At 48.3% G+C, this 16,468-nt stretch overlaps 5 protein-coding genes across 5 annotated transcripts; 3 read left to right on the top strand and 2 right to left on the bottom strand.

The window, feature by feature from the left end:
• Positions 1-1,187: 1,187 nt before the first annotated feature.
• orc1 (origin recognition complex, subunit 1) lies at positions 1,188-9,489 on the top strand. The gene is made up of 18 exons (XM_083940776.1): positions 1,188-1,293; positions 1,720-1,847; positions 1,934-2,106; positions 2,835-3,249; positions 3,877-4,126; positions 4,370-4,480; positions 4,567-4,647; positions 4,765-4,881; positions 4,963-5,227; positions 5,316-5,422; positions 5,779-5,880; positions 5,980-6,151; positions 6,896-7,003; positions 7,098-7,247; positions 7,394-7,513; positions 7,597-7,766; positions 7,845-7,932; positions 9,194-9,489. Exons 1-18 carry the CDS (start codon positions 1,199-1,201, stop codon positions 9,386-9,388), a joined length of 2,847 nt encoding a protein of 948 aa, XP_083796902.1. The 5' UTR covers positions 1,188-1,198; the 3' UTR covers positions 9,389-9,489.
• Positions 9,490-10,979: 1,490 nt separating this feature from the next.
• LOC310966650 (histone H2B-like) lies at positions 10,980-11,354 on the top strand (the record flags this gene model as incomplete). Its single annotated transcript, XM_083940457.1, has 1 exon — positions 10,980-11,354. The coding sequence occupies one exon, from the start codon at positions 10,980-10,982 to the stop codon at positions 11,352-11,354; it is 375 nt and encodes a 124-aa protein (XP_083796583.1).
• A 1,941-nt stretch (positions 11,355-13,295) lies between these two features.
• Positions 13,296-13,679, top strand: LOC310966458 (histone H2A-like; the record flags this gene model as incomplete). Its single annotated transcript, XM_083940191.1, has 1 exon — positions 13,296-13,679. The coding sequence occupies one exon, from the start codon at positions 13,296-13,298 to the stop codon at positions 13,677-13,679; it is 384 nt and encodes a 127-aa protein (XP_083796317.1).
• Positions 13,680-15,072: 1,393 nt separating this feature from the next.
• LOC310945063 (histone H2B-like) lies at positions 15,073-15,447 on the bottom strand (the record flags this gene model as incomplete). The annotated part of the gene is made up of 1 exon (XM_083911008.1): positions 15,073-15,447. The coding sequence occupies one exon, from the start codon at positions 15,445-15,447 to the stop codon at positions 15,073-15,075; it is 375 nt and encodes a 124-aa protein (XP_083767134.1).
• Positions 15,448-15,767: 320 nt separating this feature from the next.
• Positions 15,768-16,187, bottom strand: LOC310945061 (histone H3.2; the record flags this gene model as incomplete). Its single annotated transcript, XM_083911006.1, has 1 exon — positions 15,768-16,187. Exon 1 carries the CDS (start codon positions 16,176-16,178, stop codon positions 15,768-15,770), a length of 411 nt encoding a protein of 136 aa, XP_083767132.1. The 5' UTR covers positions 16,179-16,187.
• Between the last annotated feature and the right edge of the window lie 281 nt (positions 16,188-16,468).

The following is a 16,468-nucleotide window of genomic DNA, read 5'->3' as shown; positions in this document are numbered from 1 at the left end:
ATAACGTATGAGTTCCAGATGTTGTTAATATAACGAATGACCGTTAAGTGTCTTTAAAGCCTGATGGCAGAGGGGATGAAACTGTTCTTGTGGCGGGAGGTTTTGGTCCTGATGGAGCGCAGCCTCCAGGCCAGAGGGGGGGGGTTCACACAGGTAGTGTCCAGGGTGGGAGGGATCAGCAGCTACCTTCCCTGCTCTCCTCAGGGTCCCTGAAGCCAGAGGGGAGAGGGTCAAACAGGTGTCCAGGGTGGGAGGGATTAGCAGCTATCCTCCTCGCTCTCCTCAGGGTCCTGGAAGAGTAGAGGTCTGGGAGAGAAGGGAGGTTGCAGCCAATCACCTTCTCTGCAGAACATATGTTACGCTGCAGTCTGCGCCTGTCCTTGCAGAGGCAGCAGCGTGCCAGACGGTGATGGAGGAGGTGAGGACTATCTTCCAACTATTTATTATGATTATGATGATTATTATTTTTTCAAATATTATTAGGTATTATTGTTTTTATCATTATTATTATTGTTTATATTATTATTAGGTATTATACTTATTATTATCATAGCTTTTAAATGTATTTTAATGTCATTTTCTATTTTTTTATTTTTTGTTTTGTCATTTTAATGCACTTTATAATGTTTTTAACTACTTCATTTATTTATGTTTATTATTATTATTAGCCGTTTAAAAATTGTATTATTATTATTATTGTGTATTATTGTTTTTTATTATAATTATCATAGTTTTTAAATGTATTTTATCGTTACATTTGTATTGTTGTTTTTTCTTTTCAATCCGTTTTTATACATTTTATATATGTTAATAATAATTTTATTGGATTGTATGATTATTATTATTTTCATGAACACATGCAGTAATATTTATGATGATGATTATTATTATTATTATATTCTATATTATTATTATTATTATTATTATGATTATTATTGTAACCAGCTGCAGTTTTGTTCCGGTCCAGCAGGCGGCAGTTTTCATCTTTTCCGTTCCTCTCCCGCCATTCAAACAGCAGAAGAAGAACAAACCGGAAGTGACGCTGTTTTCGCGGGAGATGGTTGTTTTTGGCGGCGCTCCGGAGCCTGTTTCTCTTCTCTTCTTCTTCTTCTGAGTAAAAAAAGACAAACTGCGGATTTATTTTATTATTTTACTTTATTTGATCTGTTTGTGTCCGGGTGGGAGCTCGTGCAGCGCGATGACGTATTCCAGCAGACTGCGGGTCAGGAGAGTGTGCACGTGGAGAGGAGAGCCTTTAAGTTTCAACAGGAAGCTCAAAACTCACGAGTACGGGTGAGTCTCGCTGTTTCTGTGTCCAGAGAAGCTTCCGGTCAAAGCTTCACTCAAGAGAAAGTGTTTTCAGCTTCAGGTGGTTCAAGAACTTTAACTTTTGTTTCAAGAGGGTCCTCTTTAGTCCAACTGGACCACCTCAAAAGATGCAAAATGACTCAAAATAGATGCAAAACCAGCACAAAAAGATGCAAAATGACTAAAAATAGATGCAAAACCAGCACAAAAAGATGCTAAATGACTAAAAAAGGTAATTAAATGAATCTAGATGTTCATTAATTGATGTGTCATAAAATTGCATCATCATTTATTTGCCTTTTTTGTTAATTTCCCTATAAAAAATGTTCTATTTGAGTTATAATATTTATGTTTTTATATATTTATTAATAAGATCTGTGCTTTCCTCCTCATGTCCCTGTCTCCCCTCAGTTCTCTGGCGATCACAGTGGAGGGTCTCCCGCGGACCACCGTCATCAACGCGGGCCAGCACATCCTCATCGAGGGCGAGGACCAGGACAACCCGTACGTGGCCAGGGTCGTCCGGCTGTTTGGCGACGGTGAGTCACGGCCGCTCCGCGCTCCGGCTCCGACCCCGTCGACTCCCCGCTGAACGTCTCTGTCTTCTGTGCCGTTGTGTTTTCAGAGAGCGGGAAGCAGAAGAAGGCGCTGGTGCAGTGGTACGCCCGCGTGTCCGAAGTGCCTCTGAGCAAGATGAAGCTGCTGGGCCGAGAGCCTCACCCGCAGGAGATCTTCTTCTACCAGGGCGGCAGCTGCGACGACGAGGTCGACGCCGAGTCCATCCTCAGGCCCGTGCAGGTGAAGGGCGCTCGCAGAGTCACGGGTTCTGCTCCAGAGCTGGAAAAATACAGAGTCATCATTTTAATATAAGATTTCCCAATTTCACATCCTGCAAGGGATTATTTGTGTTGTGATGAAGCTCCAGTTGTGTCATTGGTGTTGTACGGAGCAGCAGCAGCATCAGGGCTTCACCCGGGCGGGCGGGGGTCTTTACCCGGGTGGTGGCGCTCATGTCACGGACGCACTAAAGACTAAACCCAGCCACTTCTTTCTGACCCTGACGTCGCTCACGTAACGGTGTTTTTTGTGCGTTGTCGTCGTCACGAACACGTCGTTCCGGCGGTTTAGCGCCCGACTTCCGTCACCGCTTTACTCATTTCTCTGCAGAACCTTTGGTCCGACGTCCTGCGAACCCGCTGATAATAATTCTGCCTTAGATCTTCTCTTCATCGCTCTGGGCTCAGTTTGTTCTGAACAAACTTAACTTCACGTTTCTCAGAAGGTTCTTTACTGAATCAGCATCGAAGCGTTTGGATCAGTATGGAATTGGATCATGAGGTTCTTGGCTGCGGTCCTGTTCCTCTCAGACCGTCAGGAATCCGTTCTGCCGCGTTGGTCGGTGTATGCGCTGCGTTTGCGTGGTCTCTTGGGATACACCGGGGTGAAGCACGAACGACCACTGGAGGTCGCTCAGAGCAGACGGGTGTTGAACATTGTCTAACCTCCACCTGTCCTCTGTCTCACAGGTGAAGCACCTGGACGCAGCCGCTCCGTTCCCGGACTCTGGCGACAGCGACACGCTGTACGTGAAGCTCTCCTGGAACTCCAAGACCTTCAAAGCTCTGGAGCCGCCTCCCACTTCCCCCCCTCCCAATCCCTCCCTCCCCCCCTCGCCCCCCTGCTCCCCGCCTGCAGCGGCTCCGGCGTCCCGAGGCTCCGCTCGACGCGCCCTCCCGACCCCGGACCTCACTATCATGCGGCGAGCGGCGTCAGGGGAAGTGAGACACAGCCGGGCCACCATGAGCGCGGGGAGGGCCAGCGCGGCAGAGGCAGAGTCGCTGCACTCCGCCACCAAACTGTCGGCCTCCAAATGTCTGAGCGCCAAGAGGAGGAGCGCCTTCAGCGGCACGCCCGGCGTCCGCAAGAAACTGGAGCTCAGCGGTGAGTGCTTTAAAAAACAAGACCGTCACACAGTCACACAGTCACACAGTCACTGCTCCTCTGGAAGTTTATTTCAGTTTAGACACATTCAAGAAAAACCAGCACAAAAAGATGCAAAATGACTAAAAATAGATGCAAAACCAGCACAAAAAGATGCAAAATGACTAAAAATAGATGCAAAACCACCACAAAAAGATGCAAAATGACTGAAAAAAGATGCAAAACCACCACAAAAAGATGCAAAATGACTAAAAATAGATTCAAAACCAGCACAAAAAGATGCAAAATAACTAAAAATAGATGCAAAACCAGCACAAAAAGATGCAAAATGACTAAAAATAGATGCAAAACCACCACAAAAAGATGCAAAATGACTAAAAATAGATGCAAAACCACCACAAAAAGATGCAAAATGACTAAAAATAGATGCAAAACCATCACAAAAAGATGCAAAATGACTAAAAATAGATGCAAAACCAGCACAAAAAGATGCAAAATGACTAAAAATAGATGCAAAACCATCACAAAAAGATGCAAAATGACTAAAAATAGATGCATCACCTGTGCTCATGTTTGAGTCCTGAGTGTAGAAATGAAATGTGAAGACTCCTTTTCTCGTCCCGTCAGGTCCGGAGAGGAAGTCGATGCTGCGTGAGGACGTGCTGATCCAGCTGCTGGACGAGGAGCTGGAGTCAGAGGCGGCGTTGGCTCAGAGGCTGTCGGCGTCCCCTCCCAGCGCCTCGCCGCTCGCCCACAGCCTCGTCCCCCTCAGGACGCCCCGCGGACTCCACCTCAAGACCTCCTCCATCGTCCTCAACAAGCTGTGTCTCTCTGACGCCGGCAGTCCTCCGTCTTCCTCTGGAGACGACTCCACCAGGTCAGAGTCCGCGCTCTCTCAGTCACAGTGTCCGCGCCATAGACACCACAAATATACGTCAAAATACACGATTATAAAAAGACATAATATATAAAATAACATGTAAAATATCAAATATACACAAAATACACGACTATAATACAATAAAATACATGAAATAAGTAAAAACAGCAAATATACATTAAAATTCATGTTCCCGTTTAACGTCACCGCGTCTTCTCTTCTCCTCTCCTGTCGGTGAAGTCCTCAGCGCGGCGACGGCGTGACGGAAGCGGCGTTACCGGGCAGCGCCGTGAAAACGCCCAGAGCGAGGAACGCCGCTGCAAGGAGGAAAAGCGCCACGGGGGGGCAGAAGTGAGTCGGACGCCGCAGGTTCAAATCCTGCAGACGTGAGAAAAAGAGAAAATAAACGTGGAAATGTTGATTTTTCATGTTTTCAGTGATTTGACCCCGAACAGAGGCGGCGCCACGCCACGGAGAAAAGACGCCAAAACCCCGAAGGGTCCGACCCTGAGCGTTCTGTGAGTGCACCTCTTTATTTATATGATTTACATCATTTATTACATGATTTATTTATTATTATCTTTTATTTCCACACTTATTTATTTCTTCTTTATTTGTTTCCTTTCTTTGTTCAGGGCCGAGGTGGAGAACGAAAGCTCGCCTCTGCTGCCGCTCGCCGCCGCCGCCGCCACGCCGCGGAGCTCCAAGAGGAAGTCGGCGCAGCTGGTGTCGTCCCGCATCAGGAAGCAGCTGTGAGTGCGGACAGGAAGTGATGTCACCGCGGCGGGTGTTCGCTCCTCAGAGTCACGCAGCTTCACTTTGTGTTTGACCAGGAACCTTCTGGAAAACCAGGAGCTGAACTCGGACGGAGACGACGACGGCGAGGACGAGTTCGTTCCGTCCAGGAAGGAGCTACAGAGCAGCAGCGAGGAAGAGGAAGAGGAGGAGGAGGAAGAGGAAGAGGAGGAGGAGGAGGAGGAGGAGGAAGAGGAGGAGGTGGTGGTTAAAAAGAGCAGGCGTGCAGCTGCAGGGACGCCGCGGTCCAAGCAGAAAACTCGCTCCTCGACCAGAACGCCACGAAAAACTCCCAACAAGAAGGTTCGAGTCCTGGACACGTTCAAATAATCACGTTATTTAACACAATTATTGTTCCTTTATTATATGTAACCGCTTCCTGTTTGCACAGATCACGCCCGGCACGCCACGGACTCCTCGCGGCGCCACTCCCAGCATCCCCAGCAGGTCGCTGCCGGCCCGACAGCCCGCTAACGTTCTGGAGGAGGCGAGAGCGAGGTGAGGCCGTGGCGTTAATCTGGTAATAATTTGACGTTTCAATGATTTTGCCCCGATAAGAAAAGTGTAGAGAGTTACGAGGTGCACCTGAATGCACCACGGAGTCCCGTCCGTCGTTTGTTTACATAACTGACGGGACGGCAACATTCAGGGACGCACGGGGATTTAACCTCCGCCAAGTCCGCACACCTGGACCCAGAGAACCCGTTTACATTCACACACCTGGACCCAGAGAACAGACTTTAGCCGAACGCGTTATTTAACCCCCCCCCCCCCCCGGCGTGTTGGTACCAGCTGATCTCTAGATCGCCACGACCGCCTCAGTTGTGTGTTGACGTGTGTTTGCGTGGTTTCAGGCTGCACGTGTCCTCGGTGCCGGAGTCGTTGCCCTGCAGAGAGCAGGAGTTTCAGGACATCTACAGTTTCGTGGAGAGCAAGATCGTGGACGGCACCGGAGGGTGAGGCCCAGACCCTGAATCAGCTCTTCCAAAGTTACATCTGCTCCCTGCAGGTGGTTTTAAAAGTGAAGCTCTGGTTTTCTGTCTTCTGCCTCTCAGGTGCATGTACATCTCAGGCGTGCCCGGCACCGGGAAGACGGCCACGGTCCACGAGGTGATGCGCTGCCTGCAGCACGCCGCGGACGAGGACGAGATCCCGCCGTTCCACTTCATCGAGATCAACGGGATGAAGATGACGGATCCTCATCAGGCCTACGTTCAGATCCTGCAGGTGAGAGCAGACCTGCACACGAGGGGTCAAAGGAAATCTTACAGCGGCGGGAGACGATCGCTGTGAGGGAACGGGAAAAATGTGACACACGTGAGGGTCGGTCTCTGCAGAGTGAAGAGCAGCGTTCCTGATTTAAACTGATGTTCAACACAAAATACACCCATCCTCACCGCCCAATCCTCCAGCTGCTCCGCATTAGCATTAGCATCTAGTGTCTCTGTCATAGACAGCAGGCTGGATTCAAGTCATGGTGACAGTGTGTCTATTTAATTAGCATTACACAGCTAACGCTAACACGGTGTGTTCCTAAACCATCTTGTCACTATGGAAACACCACCACACTAATAACAGTCCAGGTCCAGATGACGGAGTTAGCATGCTTATGATGCTAACTAGCCTCCGAGGAGAAGTGAGGGCCAGAGGCTAGCTGTCACTCAAGAGGCCACGCCCCTAATTATTCATAAACTTTAGCCTCCAATCAAATAAAAACTAGCCTGTTACAAAACAAAATGAAAAAACAGACCCTAAAGAGACAGTTGCATCTTGGGAAATGTAGGAATTGTGCAGGGTTTTGGGGTTTGACCCATTTTACGGACCTGTGAGAACACCAACATTTCGCTAATGCTAACAATTTCCACCTGCTTCCAGTCTTTGTGCTAAGCTAGGCTAAACACGTCCTGGAGGTTTCTTTGATTATTGGATTAAAAAGATGCGTGTGCTTGTGTGCGCGTGTGTGTGTTGCAGAAACTGACGGGTCAGAAGGCCACGGCCGACCACGCCGCCGCTCTGCTGGAGAAGAGGTTCAGTAACCCCGCCCCCAGGAAGGAGACCACCGTGCTCCTGGTGGACGAGGTCAGAGCGGTTTGGTAATAACGAGCGTTTCTTTAACGGCACGCCCCTGAAAACACAGCGTGACGCTTCGTCTTTCCCCCTTTGTGCCGCGCAGCTGGACCTGCTGTGGACCAGGAAACAGAACGTCATGTACAACCTGTTCGACTGGCCGACGCGGCGCCACGCCCGCCTCGTGGTCCTGACCATCGCCAACACCATGGACCTGCCCGAGAGGATCATGATCAACAGAGTGGCCAGCAGACTGGTGAGAGGCGTGAACCTGTGCTCCTGTTTTAACCTGGACTCAGTTTCTCGTGTATTTCTGTTTTATAAACTTTAAAACTTTATTAAATCTTCGTTTCTCTGAACGAACGCGTCGTGTTTGTCGTCGTGTTTGTCTCCGTGTCCCAGGGTTTGACCCGGATGTCGTTCCAGCCGTACGGCTTCAAGCAGCTGCAGCAGATCATCATGTCGCGCCTCAACAAGGTCAAGGCCTTCGAGGAGGACGCGCTGCAGCTGGCGTCCAGGAAGGTGAGTAACGTGCCGTGACTCGCCGTCTGTGATGCCGACTCGCCCGTCCTGCGCTCGCTCACAGCCCCTCCTTCCTCTCGCAGGTGGCCGCTCTGTCCGGAGACGCCCGCCGCTGCCTGGACATCTGCCGCAGGGCGACGGAGATCTGCGAACACTGCACCGCCGACGCTTCCTCCACGGGTTTGGTGGAGATGAGTCACGTGATGGAGGCGCTGGATGAGATGTTTTCCTCCGCCTACATCAGCGCCATCAAGTGAGCGTCCGACCGCAGTCGCATTAATGCTGAGTCGTAAAGGTGTGGCGAGCTAACAGGTCGGTTGTGTGTCTGCAGGTGTGCGTCGGTGCAGGAGCAGCTCTTCCTCAGAGCCGTCATCGCAGAGTTTCGGCGTCTGGGGCTCGAAGAGGCCACGTTCCAACAGGTGAACACGGGTCAAACGCTAAACTGTCGACCTTTACGGCGGCGGGGTCAAACCAAAAACTAAGAACTGAGGAATGAAGCTGGAAAAGTAAAAGTACCAAAAACTTCTAAACCTTTATTTTATTTTTATTAAAGGCAGTTTGTGTCTTTAGCATTTAGCTTCGGTCCAAGTATCAGAAAAGATATCAGTCAGGAGAATTAGACTTGCCGGCCACTGCCACAGACACCAAGGCCTCCCAGCCACAAAGCTCGTTCTGTGGGAACCAACACACGGGCGTAGATCAGGAGGACGTCCCACACCGACCTTTGTGGGTGTTCTAAAGAAAGACGCTAGTGCAGAGAGCACAAACGAGCTGCCAGATCTATGGAGAACCGAGACGACTGGAGACGACGATGGTCGGCTCGTCTGAGGACGACGTAGAGAGAGAGATTTAGTCGCTGTGTACAGAAGACGTGGATCATGTTGAAATATTTGGACTTTTCCCTCAAGAGATGAGATTTTTGTCACAGTCTTCTGACCTTTTTTTTTGGGCCAATTTTACATTTTTTATTTTTTTCATCAATATTAAGATTTTTTTTTGAAATTTTTTGACCCTTCGTCTCAAATTTCTGACTTTTTTCTCAGAATATTTTTTGTAACAATCTTCTGACCTTTTTTGTCAAAATTTTACTACTTTATTGTCCCGATGTTCCATCTTTTAGCGCTCTATAACCTCTATAACAGCGGTGGACGTAGCCACCGTGACGCCACCCAATCGGTTTGTGGACCTTTTGAGGCCAGAAGTTTGGGCATTTTTGCCGTCGCCATCTTGTTTTCTATAAAGCGGATGTGACCAAATTTGGACGAGAGGGCGGAGCTGGGGAGGGGAAACTGCTGACGCCACTTTTTTATTACAGTACACAACCAGGCTCTGTGTCAGGTGGTAACTGTCCCCTCTGTTTGGTCTGTCAGGTGTTAGCGCAGCACCAGGCTCTGTGTCAGGTGGTAACTATCCCCTCTGTTTTGTCTGTCAGGTGTTTGTGCAGCACCAGGCTCTGTGTCAGGTGGTAACTGTCCCCTGTGTTTGGTCTGTCAGGTGTTTGTGCAGCACCAGGCTCTGTGTCAGGTGGTAACTGTCCCCTGTGTTTGGTCTGTCAGGTGTTCGTGCAGCACCAGGCTCTGTGTCAGGTGGTAACTGTCCCCTCTGTTTGGTCTGTCAGGTGTTTGTGCAGCACCAGGCTCTGTGTCAGGTGGTAACTGTCCCCTCTGTTTGGTCTGTCAGGTGTTCGTGCAGCACCAGGCTCTGTGTCGGGTGGAAGGTCTGCAGCCCGTCAGCGTGTCCGAGGGCCTGGCCGTGTGTCAGCGTTTGGGCGCCTGCAGGTTGCTGCTGCTGGAGCCGAGCCGCCTGGGGATCCTGCAGCGAGTCCGCCTCAACGTGAGCCAGGACGACGTGCTCTACGCCCTGAAGGCCGACTGAAGGCTCCTCCTCAGTGGTTTACGTCAGACACTGAACTGTGACAGTGACTGAAGTTCAGTTTTTAAACGCCTCAAACTTCAAACAGAAATCACTGAAAGATTGGAGCCAAAGTTTTTGGCCTTGTTCTTTTTTTTAAAGTTTAAAATGAGATTCTGCTCTTTTCTGTTTTAATGTTGTTCATCTTTTTATGTGTCGACCCTGTGTATGCAATAAACTCCATCTTTAATATGAATCACATGTTTTTGTCTTTCTTGCAGCGATAGAGGCTGTGATGAGTCACAATATGACTTTATATCCTAAAATAATGACCTCGTAAACCAGACCGTCATTATTTCCATCACTTTGGCAGAAACATGTTCAGCATTGAAGCCATTTTGATGAGTATTTCATCTCCATGTGTTCAGACCCACTAACTCGGGGGTCTGCAACCCGCTGCTCTTCAGCCCCTTTTCCGTGGCTCCTGCAGCTTTACCAAAACAATTATATAAACGTGTAAATAACGTTGTTTTTGGACAGTGGACGAGGGAACAGCTGTGATCTTAGAGTTCAAGGTCATCTCATCTCATCTCATCTTCAGCCTCTGATCCTGGATCAGGTCTCGGGGCAGCAGCTCCAGCAGGGGACCCCAAACTTCCCTTTCCCGGGCCACATTAACCAGCTCTAACTGGGGGATCCTGAGGCGTTCCCAGGCCAGTGTGGAGATCTAATCTCTCCACCTGGTCCTGGGTCTTCCCCGAGGCCTCCTCCCAGCTGGACGTGCCTGGAACACCTCCCTAGGGAGGCGCCCAGGGTTCATCCTTACCAGATTATCCTGAACCACCTCAACTGGCTCCTTTCAACACAAAGGAGCAGTGGCTCTACTCCGAGTTCCTCACGGATGCTGAACTTCTCCCCCTCTCTCTAAGGGAGACTCCAGACCCCCTCCTGAGGTGATTTTCTAAAAATATGACGTGAAAAACTCAAATTTGCGTCACTTCCCAGGTCTACAGCCCAGCGCCTCTCCCTGCAGGTGCTAATCTGGAGTTGGTGACCCACACTGGTTTGCTAGTCGCGGATAAACCCCCCAAAAAACATTATCAGAGGTAAATAGTGCTGCGTAGACAGATTCATTTGCTTTCATATGATTGTTTACCTGTGTGCTCGATATGTGGTGGGTAATTAGCAAACAACATTTTTAATGACAGGTAATAAAATGTCAACAGTAACTTTATATAAACCTTTATATGCTTTGACTTCAAATGTGTTTTGCTGTTTTACAAATGATCTACACTCAAAGACAGAATAGTTCAAATTATAGGAAAATAAAGTGACGTGTGCAAAGTAGTGCAAGGTTTGTTAAAGTGCGAATCAAGTTAATACTGAAATGAACAAATGTGTTTTGCGGCTCCAGACCAATTTTATTTGGTGGAAAAGGGAAAAATGTCTCTTTTGACAGTAAAGGCTGCAGAGCCCTGATCTAACTGTGTCTGCGCATGCTCAGTGTCGCTGTTAGCGCTCAGCCAATCCGGTGAGCGCGACAGCACAGTGACATTTGCATACAGGAGCGTATAAACAAGCGTCTGGAGCAGCGGAGAGTCAGAACTGAGCAATCATGCCTGAGCCAGCGAAGCCTGCGCCTAAGAAAGGCTCCAAGAAAGCCGTGACAAAGACCGCCGGGAAGGGCGGCAAGAAGAGGAGGAAGAGCAGGAAGGAGAGCTACGCCATCTACGTGTACAAGGTGCTGAAGCAGGTGCACCCCGACACCGGCATCTCCTCCAAGGCCATGGGCATCATGAACTCCTTCGTGAGCGACATCTTCGAGCGCATCGCCGGTGAGGCCTCCCGCCTGGCTCACTACAACAAGAGGTCCACCATCACCTCCAGGGAGATCCAGACCGCCGTCCGCCTGCTGCTGCCCGGAGAGCTGGCCAAGCACGCCGTGTCTGAGGGCACCAAGGCCGTCACCAAGTACACCAGCTCCAAGTAAACCGGGTCCCACCCCCCCACCACCACCACAACGGCTCTTTTAAGAGCCACACACCCTCCCTGAGAGCAGCTGGTTCACTTTCACCTCATTATCACTGTTCATGTTTCATCTGTGGAGAGAATTAGCTTTAATACAACTGTCACATGTCAGGGGCACACACACACACACACGCACAGACACACACACACGCACAGACACACACACACGCACAGACACACACACACGCACAGACACACACACGCACAGACACACACACGCACAGACACGCACAGACAGGACCTGTATACATACAACCAACATGCTGCCAGTGTGCTGTGCCCTGAGCAGTTTGGGGTTTGGTGCCTTGCTCAACAGAACCTCAGCAGTGCCCAGGAGATGACCTGGCACCTCTCGAGCCACCAGTCCATGCTCCATTCATGATCCACACAGGGACTCGAACCAGCACCCCACAGGTACCCAGCCCAGTCACCTGTGGACTGAGCTGCTGCTGCCCGAATGGTGGTTACAGTGTTTCACTCTAAACGATGCAGAAAGATGGTAAAATGTCTGTTTTTGGTCATAAACCAGTACCAAAATATCAAAGTGGTGCTGGTTTGTCGTTCAGATTCACATTTCTTACTTCAGATATGAGCTATGAGTGATTTTACACTAAATTACACAGGATTTTGTGCTCATTTATGATCAAAATCAAACATTTCAGCATCTTGGTCTTTGTGCATCACTTCAGTAAAACACTGTACATCTAGAGCATGGGTGTCAAAGTGATCCAGTAAAGAGTCGCTGTGGCTGCAGGTTTTCATCCAACCAATCAAAAACACACCTGGTCCAACAAACCACCTGTGTGAAGACAGTTCAGGTGATTGAGTAAGTTGAGTCAGGTGTCAGGAATGAAAACCTGCAGCCACAGCGACTCTTTACTGGATCACTTTGACACCCATGCTTTAGAAAGTGACAAACGCCTTTGACTTCACATGTCATGGTTTATCAAGTGCTATAGTTAAAATACTTATGATGGTTAAAGTGTTTCACACCAACTTACTGATGCGAAAAAGACAAAAATGGCTAAATTGTTTGTTTTTGGTCATAAATGAACACAAAAACCTGTGTAATTTACTCATAGCTCATATCTAAAGTAAGAAAGGTGATTCTAAATGATAAAATCAGAATACTTATTGAATAATTGAGTTTATGTACATGATAGTTATTTAGTTATTTTAAGTTACTTTACATAAAGTGCAGGTAAAGACCACACTGTGACTGACTTTTTGGGCATACATGAGCACAAAAACCTGCATATGTTGGTGTAAAATCACATGGCATCACTTATATCATGAAAGTAAAGTAAGAAACTGTGAATTCAGTTTATCACTTTAACACATTACACATGAGATCATCAGTGGAAAGATGGAAAAATATAATGTTGTAGCATGTCATGGTTTGTGACCAAGAAGGTGAAATGACTGTTTTTGGTCATAAATGAACACAAAAACCTGCGTAATTTAGTGTCAAATCACTTATAGCTCATTTAAAGCAAGAAATGAGAATCTAAAAAACAGGAAACTTCTGGAATAATTGAGTTGTAGTTTTAGTACCAAATCATGACAAAGTTATCTCTCCTATCTAAAGATCACACTGTGACTGACTTTTGTCATAAATGAGCACAAAAACAATCATAATTTAGTGTAAAGTCATTTTAAATAAAACCGTTAAAAACCTGGTTTCCGTGTTTTAAGACTTTCCCGCGCTTTAAAAACAAAAACAAATCCCCTTCAACGCAACACGGAAGCGCGGGAGTCGATGCTCTTCCCTGATTGGACGATCACACTAACGTCCTCAGTAGCCAATGAGCGAGCAGCTGGTTCCGCGGGTCTCTATATAAACACGAGTCTCACCGTGAACGGACTCATTCTGTCGTTTACACCGAAGAACTAACAAATCAAAATGTCCGGCCGCGGGAAAGGATCAGGAAAGACCAGAGCGAAGGCCAAGACCAGGTCCTCCAGAGCCGGGCTCCAGTTCCCGGTGGGCCGCGTCCACAGGCTCCTGAGGAAGGGCAACTACGCCCAGCGCGTCGGTGCCGGTGCCCCCGTGTACCTGGCGGCGGTGCTGGAGTACCTGACCGCTGAGATCCTGGAGCTGGCTGGAAACGCCGCCAGAGACAACAAGAAGACCAGGATCATCCCCCGGCACCTGCAGCTGGCGGTCCGCAACGACGAGGAGCTCAACAAGCTGCTGGGCGGAGTGACCATCGCTCAGGGCGGCGTGCTGCCCAACATCCAGGCGGTGCTGCTGCCCAAGAAGACCGAGAAGGCGGCGAAGAAGTAAACACCCGGAACCGGCTTCAACTGCACCAACAACGGCTCTTTTAAGAGCCACACACCTCCAACTAAAGGCTCGGCTCCTCATGTTTCCACTGGTGTCTCATTAAGTAGATTAAAACATGATAAAAGAACAATAGTGTGGAGTTTAACACGTTAACATCAAGTCTATAATTAATCATCTTGATATTAATTACATTTTCCCCTTTGTTAGTAAATATTCAACTTATATATGACTTAAATTGTTTTTGTCTGTTTAACACTTGATGTTACTGTGTTATATTCCACACTACTGTTTTTATCATGCGATGATTCTAATAAATATAAGTGGTAAATAAGTGTCAAACATTAACTTTAATATTGATAAAACAGTAAAAAGGCAAAAAACAGACCATAAAAGACAATTTAAGTCATGGGTGTCAAAGTGATTCAGTAAAGAGTCGCTGTGGCTGCAGGTTTTCATCCCAACCAATCAAAAACACACCTGACTCGACTCATGCAACCACCTGAACTGTCTTCCAGGTGTTTTTGACTGATTGGATTGAAAACCTGCAGCCACAGCGACTCTTTACTGGATCACTTTGACACCTATGACTTAAGTAATATTTAACGAAGATATACTAACAGTGGGGGTAAAACGGAGCCGACTCAGCTCCTCATGCTTCCACTTGTTTCATTTATTAGAATTAAAACATGATAAAAAGAACAATAGTGCGGAAACACGGTAACATCAACCTGTCAAACACGAACTGTGTTGTTAATAAAACAGAAAACTGAAGGAGACAAATAGAAGAAAACCGGCGTATACAGAAATAACTTAGCGATGTGTAAATTGGGAACCTTTGCTTGTGTTAAATGCTTGTGGTGATATGTTTGTTTTGGTCATAAATGAGCACAAAATCCTGTGTAATTTAGTGTCAAATCACTTACAGCTCATATCTGAAGTGAGAAATGTGAATCTAAATGACAACATCAGAAACACGTCTAGAATATGTCACAGTTTCTTACACTATGAGCAACGGCAGGTGATTTTACACCAAAATATGCAGGTTTTTGTGTTTTTTATGACCAAAAGTCAGAGGGTGGTCTTTACCTGCATTTTGTGTAAAGTATCTATTAAACTTTGGTCAAGATTTGTTATTAGAAGTTTTCTGATTTCATCATTTTTCTTGTGCCATAAGGAAATTTCACCATTTCTGTGCATCAGTGAGAGACACTTTAACCACCATATGTATTAAGTAATTATTTAATCCCTGACATGTGACAGTTGTATTAAAGTTGTTCTCTCCACAGATGAAACATGAACAGTGATGATGAAGTGACAGTGAACCAGCTGCTCTCAGGGAGGGTGTGTGGCTCTTAAAAGAGCCGTTGTGGTGGTGTTGGGGGTGGGACCCGGTTTACTTGGAGCTGGTGTACTTGGTGACGGCCTTGGTGCCCTCAGACACGGCGTGCTTGGCCAGCTCTCCGGGCAGCAGCAGGCGGACGGCGGTCTGGATCTCCCTGGAGGTGATGGTGGACCTCTTGTTGTAGTGAGCCAGGCGGGAGGCCTCACCGGCGATGCGCTCGAAGATGTCGCTCACGAAGGAGTTCATGATGCCCATGGCCTTGGAGGAGATGCCGGTGTCGGGGTGCACCTGCTTCAGCACCTTGTACACGTAGATGGCGTAGCTCTCCTTCCTGCTCTTCCTCCTCTTCTTGCCGCCCTTCCCGGCGGTCTTTGTCACGGCTTTCTTGGAGCCTTTCTTAGGGGCAGACTTCGCTGGATCAGGCATGATTGCTCAGTTATGACTCCCCGTTGCTCCAGACGCTTCTTTATACGCTCCTGTATGCAAATGTCGCTGTGCTGTCGCGCTCACCGGATTGGCTGAGCGCTGACAGCGACACTGAGCATGCGCAGACACAAATAAACAGTTGAGGGTCTGAACACATGGAGGTGAAATATTCATCAAAATGGCTTCAGTGCTTAACATGTTTCTGCCAAAGTGATGAAAAATAATGACGGTCTGGTTTATAAAGTCATTATTTTAGGATATAAAGTCATTATTTTAGATATAAAGTCATTATTTTAAGATATAAAGGTCCGGGTGTGTCTCTAAGCCCTCTCTCCGCGGATGCGGCGGGCCAGCTGGATGTCCTTGGGCATGATGGTGACCCTCTTGGCGTGGATGGCGCACAGGTTGGTGTCCTCGAACAGGCCGACCAGGTAAGCCTCGCTGGACTCCTGCAGAGCCATGACGGCGGAGCTCTGGAAGCGCAGGTCGGTCTTGAAGTCCTGAGCGATCTCACGAACCAGGCGCTGGAAGGGCAGCTTGCGGATCAGCAGCTCGGTGGACTTCTGGTAGCGACGGATCTCCCTCAGAGCCACGGTGCCGGGCCTGTAACGATGGGGCTTCTTCACTCCGCCGGTGGCCGGGGCGCTCTTGCGGGCAGCCTTGGTGGCCAGCTGCTTCCTGGGGGCTTTTCCTCCGGTGGATTTACGGGCGGTCTGCTTGGTTCTGGCCATGGTCGCGTCTCTTCTCTGTGTTCAGCTGAAGAAAGAATGAAGTCTGACCGAGAACAGCGGCTTCTTAAAGGAGCTGCCGGAGACACGGCGCCCGCTGATTGGTCCAGCTCGGTGACACGCGCGCTGTTGCTTATCAGCTATTGGACGACAGGGATTCAACTGATGCGCGCGCGCAGCGGCGGGAAAAACCTAACGGTCGAGAGAGAGAGAGAGAGAGAGAGAGAGCATGAACGCAGCATCTGACCAACAACATCCTTTATTTTGACTGTTTTATTCTCCACTTTATCAAT

Source organism: Echiichthys vipera (assembly GCF_963691815.1).
Source record: "Echiichthys vipera genome assembly, chromosome: 3".
In the NCBI taxonomy this organism is placed as follows: Eukaryota; Metazoa; Chordata; class Actinopteri; order Perciformes; family Trachinidae; genus Echiichthys; species Echiichthys vipera.
The sequence above is the reverse complement of the archived record's forward strand: the minus strand, read 5'-3'. Positions and strand labels throughout refer to the sequence as shown.

Coding starts and splice junctions, on each gene's coding strand:
- orc1 (XM_083940776.1), top strand. CDS start 1,199: ATGACGTATTCCAGCAGACTGCGGGTCAGGAGAGTGTGCACGTGGAGA. Junction 4,648..4,764: donor GGTCCGACCCTGAGCGTTCT/GTGAGTGCACCT, acceptor TTCTTTGTTCAG/GGCCGAGGTGGAGAACGAAA. Junction 7,933..9,193: donor AAGAGGCCACGTTCCAACAG/GTGAACACGGGT, acceptor TTGGTCTGTCAG/GTGTTCGTGCAGCACCAGGC.